Source organism: Poromitra crassiceps (genome assembly GCF_964638095.1).
Source record: "Poromitra crassiceps genome assembly, chromosome: 12".
Taxonomy (NCBI): Eukaryota; Metazoa; Chordata; class Actinopteri; order Beryciformes; family Melamphaidae; genus Poromitra; species Poromitra crassiceps.
This window is the reverse complement of record NC_139632.1, coordinates 39,682,081-39,695,644: the sequence shown is the minus strand read 5'-3', so window position 1 is coordinate 39,695,644 and position 13,564 is coordinate 39,682,081. Positions and strand designations below refer to the sequence as shown.

Sequence of the window (13,564 nt, the reverse complement as noted above, 5' to 3'; positions counted from 1 at the left end):
TTCAATGTTTTCCTGGAAGAGCAGGAAGCAGCAAAACATGTAAACACTTGTTGGATGCCTGGATCAAAACATTGACTCATAGAATCCATTCTCATTCAGATATATTGAGGTGAGAGCGGTCAAGGGTCCCCTTTGAAATTGCCCATGTATGCCGGTTTTTCAAAATGTATTATTTAGCCCCCTTCCCGACAAGGTAGCATGGCATTGTTGGTCCCAATGGATGCTGTACTGTAGGTCTTACAGTCATACCCTGTAAGTATCTTCACTCGAGATTTGAGAATGAGCCTGCTAGAGCTAGAGTCATATCGGCCGCAGTCACCAGTAGAAAATCGGGGACATTTTCGGGGACAGCTCCAGCCGGGGACAGGTCCCCAAAAACGGGGACTGTCCCCGAAAATCGGGGACGTCTGGTCACCTTAAGATAGCCGCGCCTGAATTGACAGGGTGTGCCAGTGCGGGAGAGCCGAGCCAAGGGTAAGCGGGGCTATACATGACTCGTTCATGTATACTTACCCAGAAGGTGTACAGATCACACAGGACTAATGACACTGGATGAATGATCGGGATAGGTGTAGGTCACCCGAACCTAGTTGTATCCCATACCTGAATGTGCAATATCACTTTGAGGTAAAAGGATTGCCCCTTGGCCTTAATCAGAAATCAATCCCCAAAATATGGTAGTTTAGTTGTCCAAGTCTAGATGAGCATAAAAACCCACATATCTTGTCTCCATACTTTGTATCTCTCTTCCACTCTTTTCCTCGTTATCTCTCTCATGATTAAAGTCCTAATTTCCCACATCGCCCTGCCGTAAATTACCCATGTTTAATACATTTTTGAAACCTGTGGTGCAAAAGAAAAGGTGAGAGGAGGTAGGAAGGAGAGGGTGGTAGCAAAGGCAAGTATGAACAGATGGAGGAGAGTTTCAAGCAGAAGAGTTGAATTTAAAAAGAGGAAGGGTGGATGAGAAGAAGTAACAAAGAAAGGAGACACTTTGGGGCCTCTTCTCCTTCCTCTATCTGCTTTACATCATCCTCAGGATATTATGACACACACTGCCTGCAAGAAGGCATGCCTGCGCACACAGATAGCACATGGACACATACACACACACAGTCTCAAAAGTCTCCATATCGTAGTTTCAGTTGGCAGGTCTCACCCTGGCACACAACCAGGCAGTAAGACAAATCAACCCAGAAACTGTGTCTGACTGTCTTAATGGTCACCTTGTATACAGTAGTGATAAGGCATTACACAGGAAGTCGAATGGTTAAATAAGATTGCTTTATGTAGGGGAGAGCAGGGCATGTGGTCACACTGTTCACTCATTGCTGTATTTCTCACTAGTGCCTTACTACTGAGAAACTGTATTTTTGGGAACACTTTATAACTGTAAGTTACTATACACTAAATATGCTATATTCAATATACTGATTGCAGACATTCCTTTCTTTACCTTGAGTCTCTTTTAGTTCAGCACCAGTTTTTTCAACTGGTGGGGTGTGTGTGGGGATGTTACAGTATTTAGGGCCCCAACCCTATATTTTTTACAACATGTTCCATACGTTTATGGACAATTAGAGGGTTATTGTGCTTTTGGCTTTCATTTTTTATTTTATTTTATTTTATGTATCCTTTATTTAACCAGGGTAATCACATTGAGATTTCCATCTCTTTTTCAAGTGGGCTCTGGCCCAGAAAGCAGCATACAGTTAATTCCACATATAATACATTAAAACCAACACAAGTAAAAAAAATACAAGACAATAGGGTCACACGAGAAGTAAATAAAATTGGTTCGCAATTCAAATGCAGGCCAATTTAAAAACATGAGCACTCCTTTGCCAGCAGTTGTCCAATTTGTTCTTTGAAATGATCCATCCTAATGAGGGAATGTAATTTCAAATCCTTTTGTAGCAGGTTCCAGGAGAAAGGAGCAGCAGAGCTAAAGGCATGTTTCCCAAACTCAGTTGTCCTTCTGAAATATGCAATTATCTGCTGCACTATACATGGATTCATGGTCATAGAAAATCCAATAAGGCAGACATTGAAAGTGATATTTGGCTATCTGTGCTTGTTATAGCGCCACCATGCGGCCAACTAATGTAGTTTGTAGGTTTTTGAGCTGGAAAGAAAGAAAGAAAGAAAGAAAGAAAGAAAGAAAGAAAGAAAGAAAGGAAAGAAAGGAAATAATTAATTAATTACAGCACATATCCAGTTTGTTGAGTATCCAGGTGAGTCTTAAGAGGAGATTTAAAAGAACCTAGGGCGAGGTCAGCCCGAGGGCATCATGTCAGATTTTGTCACAAGTCTGTGCCAAAACAGTAGGTTCATAGAGGGTTAAAACAAAGGTCAGCAGTAGAGCCAGGACCATTTTAAGTTGTACAACTCTGTTTATGGTCATAGTTGTGGGACTGAAAACCTGCATTATAGTCATTCCTATACATTCTGTAGTTGTGGGACTGAAACCCTGCATTATAGTCATTCCTATACATTCTGTAGTTGTGATCGTTTCTAAGAAAATTCAATTAGAGTGAAATTAAATTATCCCTCATTTTGCTGGGAGGGCCCTGGAACGCCCTCAAGCACCTCAGGGTGCCTCCCTCCCCCAATGCAGGCCAGCACAAGCACAGGCTTCTTCAAATAAGAAGTATGCAAATGTGAAGCGGTCAATTTGCCTATTTAGTTACTTGAACTATTTTGGTTGCCAAGTAACATTTAGTTGACATTTAGTCATGTTTAGGAGAGCCTGGAATGCATGGCATCTGAAGTGCATCAGCTGACATGCACGCCGTGTGCAATAAACCTAATTATGGCTGAGTGTTCTCCGTTAGTCTCATAAGGAGGCCGTGTGTGTGTGTGTGTGTGTGTGTGTGTGCGTGTGTGCGTGTGCGTGTGCGTGTGCGTGTGCGTGTGTGTGTGTGTGTGCGCGTGCGTGCGTGCGTGCGTGCGTGCGTGTGTGTGTGTGTGTGTGTGTGCGTGCGTGTGTGTGTGTTTGCGTGTGTGTGTGTGTGTGTGTGTGTGTAAAATTGTACAAGTGAACACTAGGTCATTATTACTGTCTGTACTGGCTCACATGTTGTGTGCTTGTGTTAGTCATTTCTCTAGCAGCCATACAGTATGCAGAGACAAAGCTATCCCACTATGTCCTTGTATAAGCACATTCTTTGTTAAAACAAAGTAAGAGTGATGTTAAACACAAAATACAGACTTGCATCAGCACTGCCCCAAAAAGCCTTTTGAGTATGCAGTTTACAATATATATATATATATATACAGTATATATATACAGTGTTATATATATACAGTATATATGTGTATATATATAATTTGTTTTCCCCTCTGCTGCCATATACGAGCATTATGCTTTATCCTCCGATACATGTGCAGTCGCCAGCCGCTTCTTTTCATCTGACAGCGAGGAGTTTCACCAGCAGGACGTAGCGTGTGGGGGGATCACACTATTCCCCCCAGTTCCCCTCAGCCGCTGAACAAACTGTGCGGGTCTGTTCGCAGCCATACCACATCTGTTCCGGAGGCGGTGTACATTAGCCCTCAGACCAAAACGAAATGCGTGGGCTATCTCGTCGAAAGGGCCTTTCTGTGTGGAGTTTGCATGTTCTCCCCCCGTACCCACCAGGGGGTTCCTCCGTACATAACCCCCCACTAAAAACATGCAGAAGATCGTCATCCGACCAGTGACGACAACATCTGGAGTTGGTCCAATGATGGTCCAATGAAGGTCCCCGGGCGCTGGAAAGAAATAGCGACCACTGCTCCTGGCCTGCCCCCTGGAGGAAAGGACAAGAAGCCTGGATGGGTCAAATGCAGAGGACATATTTCACCGGCCACCGTCAGCATGAGTGTGTGTAGTGGCCGCATGCATGTTTTTGGACCAACCGTGGCCCTTATTTGCGTGATGCAACTCATGGGGTGGTACATTTTGAACGATGCACCAATGCAACGCAGACTTCCGTTGCAGCCCAGCCAATCGGAGGCTTGCCACAGCTTTTCTTGCGGCAGAACTTGGAAATGCTGACGTGTGATTCAGACCTGACCACGTGAAACGACCCTCTCCCCAGCGTTCTCTCTCCCTTTCTCCTCCTGACTTGTTTTTCTCCAGCATCCAGGGCACTTCATGGTTCAATGTGGTCACAGTACACCAGCCTTTGGGAACTAGGCCAGGTAGTGGTGATCTGAATCGGCCGAGGGTGTGAAGAAAAATAATCTTCCTCGGCCATTATCCCCCGGGAGCAGAACATGCGGGTCAGCCAGGAACATGACTACACACTTCTAATTCACACACATGCGAGAAGTTACACACGCACGCACGCACGCGCGCACACACACACACACACACACACACACACACACACACACACGCACACACACACACACACACACCCTAGTGCCACATCACCACCGAGCGTGACTATTCACCGTGTTTTCTGATCTGCTAGTTGATAGATGTTCTTCCCAAGTACGGAAGCGACGGTCTCCGCACAGGCGTGAATCTACATTGAACAAATCAATCGCCTTTACACAGGTACAGTGGCAATCACACGCAACCAGTGTTGTAGTCTCGAGTTCAAGTCCAGTCTCGAGTCACACCGTGTTCGAATCCAAGTCCGAGTCACCAAAGAAAAGCCAATCTGCATGACCCAAATCAGTCTGGCTTTAACCCCAATGATACCTGATGCAGCATTTGCGCGTATATCCCTCATTTGTGTGTGTATCCCTTTAAGGGATACACACACAAATGCTGCATCCGGTATCAATGGGTTAAGCAGGGTCACTCTGCGGAGACTGCACCCTCGGCTCTGTTGCTGCTAGATCTGTTAACCACCACATCCTCCTCTCCACACTCACTGAGCTTTGGTATCTCAGGATCTGCCCTCTGCTGGTTCAGGTCCTACTTCTCAGGGAGATCTTTCAGAGTGTCTTGGAGGGGGGGAAGTGTCCAAGCCGCACGACTTATCCACAGGGGGGTGCCTCAAGGGTCAGTGCTGAGGTCCCCTTCTCTTCTCAATCTACACACCGCCTTACTTGGAGCAATCATCTGCTCCCATGGTTTCTCATATCACAGTTACTGTATGCTGACGATACTGAGCTCTTCCTATCGTTCCCGCCTGATGACCCCCACGGTTCTTCTCAGCGCAGAGCTCATCGTGCCTTGCAGATATCTCTGCCCGGATGAAAGAACGCCACCTTCAGCTTAACCTCTCTAAGTTCCCCCGGTGGTGGAATGACTTACCAAAACTCCATCCGATCTGCTGAATCTCTCTCTATGTTTAAGAAGAGACTGAAGACCATGCAGCTCTTTTGCGACCACCTTCACACTCGATAGGCATGAATAATTGTCATCAGTGCTGACGTCGAGTCACGAGTCCTGAAAATCAAGTCTGCGTCCTGGACTCGAGTAGCTACTACAACACTGCATGCAAGAACACACACACACACACACACACACACACACACACACACACACACACACACACACACACACCTAGATGCTTTTTGAGATTTATTGTCCTGTAATCAAATAAGCCACTGCAGCGCCTCCCGGAGGCTCGTGACGGCATAAAGCACACACACTTTTGGACGCTTTGCACTCATACAAACGGCCACAATAAAGGGACCATTAATGTGGAGGAAATATTTGCTTTGACCAGGTGGTTGTGTCGGTGTTTTACAGTCTTCAGCTCAGCTGCTTCATGTCATGTCTGCCATGCTATCCAATCAAGCGGCACAAAGTCTGCACTCTGAGTTTCCCCTCCTTCCCTCTGGGCGGAGCTATGTCCTCGTTTGTCCCAGAGGCTATCCGATGTTTGAACATGTATTGTCCTTTAAATCTGTATGTGTTTTAGGACCAAATCCTATGTTTTTTTTTGTCTCTTTAACCGTATGTCTTTAGGACCATGTTTTATTTTGTATGTTTGTTAATCGTCATGCTGCAAAATGATATAAATAAATAAAGACTCTGTAGTACTACTACTACTCTACTACTCTAAAGGTGTATGCATTGCTAGTATGGATGTCACATGTCCTACTAGCTACTGTACATAGGCGGATGTGTGCGTCCCAGTTTGTCCCCAGGCCTCGGCTAGGCCCTAACTTGTTTGTCCCCAGGCCTCGGCTTGGCCCTAACTTGTTTGTCCCCAGGCCTCGGCTTGGCCCTAACTTGTTTGTCCCCAGGCCTCGGCTTGGCCCTAACTTGTTTGCAGCTTTCAGATCTAAGCCGGAAGGCTAAATGGTTTTCATTCTGCGATGGTAGCTACATGTTCTAAAGAGAGTACAGGCTCCTCCCACTAAAGAGAAGAGTACGAATTGTCAATTCTGGTCATATTATTGCAGGTACCAATCAAAGATCATCCGATGATCGTTTTCCTCACACAACGATGATGTCTGACCGCTTAGCTCGCCTAACACATCCACAAACAAGCCATCCTCTGGGGCGTGCTAAATGCCCCCGCCCAAAGTGAAAATAGGTTTTCATGTTGTTGTTCTGCAAATTGTGGTTCCAAGCGGAACAACTTTGCCAGACAATAGCAGAGCCACAAAGTAGACTAAAAGCTTCTCTGGTGCATCCGAAGAGCATCTTACCGTAAGAGTTATTTGTTGTCTGAGAATGGCTCGCTGATCTATTAGTGCTGTCTGCCTGCACAGACTTTCCACCGGATGCTCAAACAGAGTAGAAGCACGCAGAATAAATGGATAAATGAAGAGACCAAGGGGACGTTCTGCTGAGAAGGCTCCATAATAGTAATTTGGTACACATTAGGCCACACCTCATTCTCTCTGTCTCTCTGTCTGTCTGTCTGTCTGTCTCTCTGTCTGTCTGTCTGTCTGTCTCTCTGTCTGTCTGTCTCTCTGTCTGTGTCTCTGTCTGTCTGTCTGTCTGTCTGTCTCTCTGTCTGTGTCTTCTCCCCCACACCTCCCCTCCCTTCCCCTCTCCTGCTCTCTCCTCTTGCTCCTTCCCCACCTCCTATACCCTCCAACATCTCCCATTCCCTCCCCACCCCATCACTCTCTCACATTCCCCCTGCTATTCTCCCTTCTCCTGCGCTCTCCTCTGCTCTCCCCTCATTCCTATATTTTCTATATTATCAATTGTTCAAATGTTATCTTTATTCTGTATATTCTTGTTACTGTTGTGTCAGCTAGAATTAGCTAGACATACTTTCTGTGAAGCCCTCTGAGACATGCTTGTGAATTAGGGCTATATAAATAAACTTGACTTGACTTGACTTGTCTCTGTCTGTCTGTCTGTCTGTCTGTGTCTCTGTCTGTCTGTGTCTCTCTCTGTCTGTCTCTCTGTCTGTGTCTCTCTCTCTCTGTCTGTCTGTGTCTCTCTGTCTCTCCAGACACATCATGACTGAGCTGATTGAAACCGAGCGGCTGTACGTCGAGGAGTTGCAAAGCATCATGGAGGTACAGTATGTCCGCCGGCTTTTCCCGGCAAATGAGCTCATCGTCCATTTTTCCCCCTTATCATATAGAGGTTTCTCTGACCTTCAAAATATACCTTGCACCTTGCTTCATCTTAGCCGAATCCGTTTAAAGTTAACCGCTCCCTCCATCAAATTGATCTCTGAATGGGGCAACACATCCATTTGTTTTACATCGGTGTAAAATGCTAAGCAGCAGTATACAGTATTTGATTTCAGACATTTTTGAAAGCGCTGTGTCTTTCTGTCTCTCCGCCTGTGTGAAATTAGGTTTAGAAAAAGGTGTAGAAAGGTTTCAAAAGGGAAAGTCAGGAATCTATATTCCAACAATTAAGTCCAACCCGTTTTAGCACTTGAAGCAAACTGACAGATACAGTGCTGATCTTTAAGTACCGTCCAATGCCGAGTTCCAATCCAATCTATTACTTTTATTAACGAGCCGATGTAGGCCATTAGTTTGGGCGGCAATTAGACCAAAAATGAGATGGAATTGCCATTTTCTTCATGAGAGAGATCTTGTATATCTTTCTATGTGAATGGCTGCTAACCTGAGTTGAATAGGTCTTAATACGTGAAAATCTTGATAGAAATGTCTGTACCAGCATCTACCGGTGCCTGCCTAATTTCAATAATCCCACTGACTTCCATTCAGTTGACAGGGTTCTGCATCTCATCTCCTTATGAATCTCATAACCCTCATAAATGGATCCTCATCAGTGCATGGACTTCATGTGAACTCAAAAGATGCCTCCTGGGGTCAATACATCCAAATTGATTTCCTATTGGACTGTGCACCAGCAAAGAGGTTCAACTCAACACACTATCGGCAAATACATTGATTCTGAACATATATTGATTACAAGAAACAGAGTAGTGTGCCGGCCCGGGACTGTATACAGTAATTAGTGTATAATTCACCCTCATCGTCTATAGCAGTAATACTCAACTGGCGGCCCGTGGGCCACATGCGGCCCGCGGGCGCCCCCTGTGTGGCCCGCGATGGAATTGCACACACACACACACACACACAAAAAATAAAAATAAAAAATTATTTTTTTATTTTTTTTACAGTGCACCTGAACGCAACATGCAAGATACCCGCTGAATAAGTGTCCAAATGTTCATGTCATTCTGGTCAATACTCCACTTCTGTTATAGCATTTCAGTCTGGAATATGGAATATCTTTCAATAATCTATGATTTAGCTGCTAAATTGTCAAATACCGCCATCTGCTTGCTACCCAGGCACTTATGTATGTACTAACTTAACCTAACTAACTATCCGGTGTGCTGCGTGCACAACATTGTCAGACTAAACTCTGGCTGACACCCCAAAAACCTACAATCCGCTACAGAAAAATGTATATTGTTTGTTTATTAACTGGCCCCTGGCCTTCTATCATTTCACGAAAGTGGCCCCCGGGGCGGGCAAAGCAAGTTGAGTATCCCTGGTCTATAGGTATCTATCTCTGTATTGAGTTTATATAACAGAGTGAAACTGCAGGCGCGTAGAGCAGAGGTGAGTAATCTATGACGATCAGACCCACTGAGGCATTGACATGACTAGCTTTGCTACCTAGCCAGTTTATTTATGACTAATTCTCGTATGTGCCTTCTTCTCCTCCTCACCCCACCACCCAGGGTTACTTTGCAGAGCTGGATAATTCCGAGCTGAGCCACCTCATCCCCCCGTCGCTGGAGAACAAGAGAGACGTGCTGTTTGGCAATCTGCCAGAGATATATGAATTTCACAACAGGTACGTGGGGGGGGGTGGGGCATTTTGTTGGCATATATACACCCGCCGCCCATCAGGCCGGCACCAGGAGAAAACGGGTCGCAGGTTTGCACCCCCGTCTTATCTCCGGCTTCCGGGCGTCCATACAGGCACGGTTGGCTGTGTCTGCGGGTGGGAAGCCCGATTTGGATTCTGTGCCCTGGTCGCTGCACTAGCTCCTCCTCTGGTCAGTCGGGGGGGCACCTGGTCGGGGTGGAAGGGAACTGGTGGGAATAGCGTGATCGTCCCACGTGCTACGTCCTGCCGGTGAAGCTCCCCACTGTCGGGTGAAAAGAAGCGGCTGGCTACTGCGCATGTGTCGGAGGAAGCATGGTGCTAGCCTACGGCTCTCCCCAGATCGGCAGAGGGTGGAGCAGCGACCGGGGAGGGGGGATGGCCAAGTGCAATTGGCCAATCCATACTGTAGCCTGCATTCCAGATCTATTTGCTGGAGGCAGTTACACGCACGCACGTGCGCGCACACACACACACACACACACACACACACACACACACACACACACACACACACACACACACACACCAACTGGTTTGGTTAGTTCTCTAGTCTCCTCTTTGCAGTAACACGTTATGTCTTTCCTCTAATTGGGCTCATGTCATTTCACAATGTTTCTCAGAGCGATTCAATGCTTCGTGACCCTGTGACCACTGACCAGGCCTAAAAGCTTTGGTAAATGTGTCGTAAAATGTCTAAATAGCATAACGAGCTCGTTATGCTATTGGCATGAGTCCCACTTTTGATTTTTACAGCAGATTGCACCTGTAAATTGTCAATGAAGAGTTTATTCCAAAATGACACATCAACAACACCTTTGCATAATTATCACTCCTATAAAGAGAAAAAACATTGCATGGATGCATAACTGGGACGTATCCTCAGTGATGTACCCTGGGGTCATAGGATGTTTCGGGTCTCGCGACATCATACACCCTCGCCCAGGTGACCCAACATCATACACCCTCGCCCAGGTGACCCAACATCATACACCCTCGCCCAGGTGACCCAACATCATACACCCTCGCCCAGGTGACCCAGCAACATCATACACCCTCGCCCAGGTGACCCAGCAACATCATACACCCTCGCCCAGGTGACCCAGCAACATCATACACCCTCGCCCAGGTGACCCAGCAACATCATACACCCTCGCCCAGGTGACCCAGCCGGGGCTGGCCAAGCCCCCTACTTACGTCCCAGTAGGAGAATAGACGCAGGTTGTTCTGAGTGAAAAAACTAACTTCACTCTCACCCACTAAATGGCCCTATAAACTATAGGCTCGTTTTAAGTTTCATGTTTACTTTTACTTGAATTTATGAACGTTAAGCTCCCCTCCACGTTCTCCTCGGTGGTGATTGGTGGAGACAATGCCTGTGATAGACAGCCATTGTCCTGTATGCAACCATGATGGCTTTCTTGTGATCAGAGCTCCTATGGCTAGTGTAGGGTTACTCTACCTATGGGTCGTGTGTGTGGGCATGTGTGTGTGTGTGGGCATGTGTGTGTGTGTGTGTGTGTGTGTGTGTGTGTGTGTGTGTGTGTGTGTGTGTGTGTGAGAGAGAGAGAGACACACACACACACACAGTGTGTGTTCCGTGTGTGTGTGTGTGTGTCTGTGTGCAAAGACTAGTTTTGCTATAGCAACCCTTTGTGATCCAATTGGCTCCTAAGTAGCATTGGGTTACTCTTCTAGACAAAGGGTGTACGTACACGCACGCACACGCACACACACACACACACACACACACACACACACACACACACACACACACACACACACACACACACACACACACACACACACACACACACACACACACACACACGTAAACGCAAAAATGCACATGCATGCACAGATACATAATATTGAATGTACTGTAGTCTCATCAGGAGAGTAAACTGACAAGATAGTCGTCCAGCTGATGAAGAAGCAGCACATTAAGACATCACACAGGCAGATTACTGCCCATCCATGATCTCCACCCGCTCGCTCCTCTCTCTCACCTCTTCTGTGATAACATTTACAGCATGACAATATTTCTTCAATCTGGGTTTCTCATGAGACCCCTCCCAAAGGAAAAGAATTGCCCACCCCTGATCTTAGCTGTTGAAGGGTCCACCAGAGTGCACTCTGACGCTCGCAGTGACTATTTACCAACGCATCCAAAATTAGACCTGTAGCCTGTACTACGAAGCTAGTTTAATGCCTTATCCGAGTAAGTTTGAGTTTAAACCTGGTTTAGCCGTACTACAAAGCAAGTTAACTTTCAATCACCATGGCAACTGACGCTGCAAAGCTAACCTGGTCGCGACCAGGTTAGCTTCAGAGGATAAGATCAAAATCCATGACAGACCCATATAATCGGCTCTCTGGAGTCACTCACCGTTCATATAAGATCGCCATATGAAAAATAGATTGCAGTCAACTGAGAATATAACAAGAAAAACATTTGTGGCTCTGTAGGCTACATAATTAAATTAAGCCTACTTACCACTTTATGTCTTAACAGCTCAACGATGCGTGGAGAAATATGATCCCTATTAATCACCGCGGCGCATATCATGAATGGACCCTCAAATGGAGTGAGGGTGATATTCTCCTACATGCCAGAAAAGCCTATAGGCCTACATATAATATAGATATGGGATAATATGGATAGCCCCAATACTAAATATGCAGGCTATTCTTGCATCTTTCAGCTGGAACTGTGAAAGTGATAGAGATCATTATTCATTGAGCATGCGTTTCTAAATCTATGGTCTAAATAGGCTTACAGATTGTGGAAATGTATAGACTGAGATTACACATTACATTTGTTGCTGCTGTATCAATGTATGCAGCTGTATCAGACAGAAATCGCTGATCACAGTAAATCAAATGACTGATGTGAATACAAGCTGCTGCTTTAGACAGCCCTTCAGCAGACTATCCAACGCGGATTTTCATTCTGACATTAAATCGCGGATACATTAAATATCCGCTAAAACTCTGATCATGCACTGCGCTTTCATGGAACGAGGAAATGGGTGTGGAAATGAAGGTGTGGGCGTGGATCAACTCAGCTGTTCATAAGGTGATTGGCTAGCGCACCTCTTTCGCGTGGACGCGCGCCTGTGCACGAGCGAAAAACGTGCGCGTGCACAGGCAGATCCCAGGTCCACTTACCTAGTAAAAAACCAGCGTCGTAGTATCAGTTAACTAGATAGCTTTGATCCTGTTCAGTCAAACCAGATCAAAGGGACTTATCGCGGATCTGTTAAACTAGTTTCGTAGTACAGGGCTCCGGTTGGTTGGGAATTATTAAAACAACATGAAGAAACTCTGCAATGATTAGGTAACGTTATTGAGAAGTGTTCTCTGGTGTGTGAGCCAGTTGTAGCTTCAACATCATGGCTATTCCTGTCAATGCAGTGGCTCTCACCTCTCACCTCTCACTTGGACCGATGAATTTGGCTTCCAGCGCTGTTCCTCTCAAGGAAACTTTTGGTGTATGTTTTGGTCCAAAACCAGTTGCGCCTGCGATTGTTTACATTAGCTTCAGTTTCCCACCTTACATAGGCTACCATGTGATTCACATATGGCCGCCATGTGAATAGAGGGAATTCTCATCTCTCTGAGATATTGTCGTAATTATTTAAATTTTATTTTTTTGTTTGTAAATTTACCTGCAGGACATTTCTGAAGGAGCTGGAAAACTGTGCAGAAAAACCGGAGCTGGTGGGGACCTGCTTCCTAAAAAGGGTGAGTGAGGGATATAGAGAGTAAAGAGAAGCGCAGGAATGAGTGTGGAAGTATACTTCCAGGTTCGTCAGGCAAAAAGTGAATGGGGTTTAGAATGGGGATTTCACCTACGGTAAATGCATAAATAAAATAAGGTCTGTGGTTAACACAAGTTTATGGGGACGCAAATTTGGGTTCAGATAATCTTCACAAATGTGAATAACTGTTATGACTTTTGGAACGTAAATGGGTTTTTTTTTAAAGGCAATTTTTAGAAAACGCTTCAAAAGGCATAAACGTTATTCACGTTTCTGAAGATGATCCTGCTGAACCCAAATTCGCATTCCCACAAACCTTTGTTGACCACAGACCTTATTTTATGCATTTAAGTGGAATTCCCATTCTAAAAGCCCATCGACTTTTCCGCCGACGAACCAAAATGGCGGAGATTTCTGGATAAAGCCTACAAAAATAGGTCTTCCCTGCGGTACTCTATAGTCACGTTTACAGTAGCACTGCATCATGGGTAAGACTAGGAATCATTTTAGCGGTAGCAGAGAATGCCAGCAAAGACAAGCTGCTGCTTTAGACTCAACAATA

At 45.7% G+C, this 13,564-nt stretch overlaps 1 protein-coding gene across 1 annotated transcript in view; it reads left to right on the top strand.

The window, feature by feature from the left end:
- Positions 1-13,564, top strand: part of mcf2l2 (MCF.2 cell line derived transforming sequence-like 2) — a gene marked incomplete at both ends in the record, with an annotated part of 194,736 nt that overhangs the window by 121,881 nt on the left and 59,291 nt on the right. The window contains 3 exons of the mRNA XM_083647099.1: positions 7,365-7,431; positions 9,090-9,205; positions 12,916-12,985. Of these exons, the coding sequence (XP_083503225.1) occupies positions 7,365-7,431; positions 9,090-9,205; positions 12,916-12,985 (253 nt within the window). The remainder of the gene's footprint in view (positions 1-7,364; positions 7,432-9,089; positions 9,206-12,915; positions 12,986-13,564) is intronic.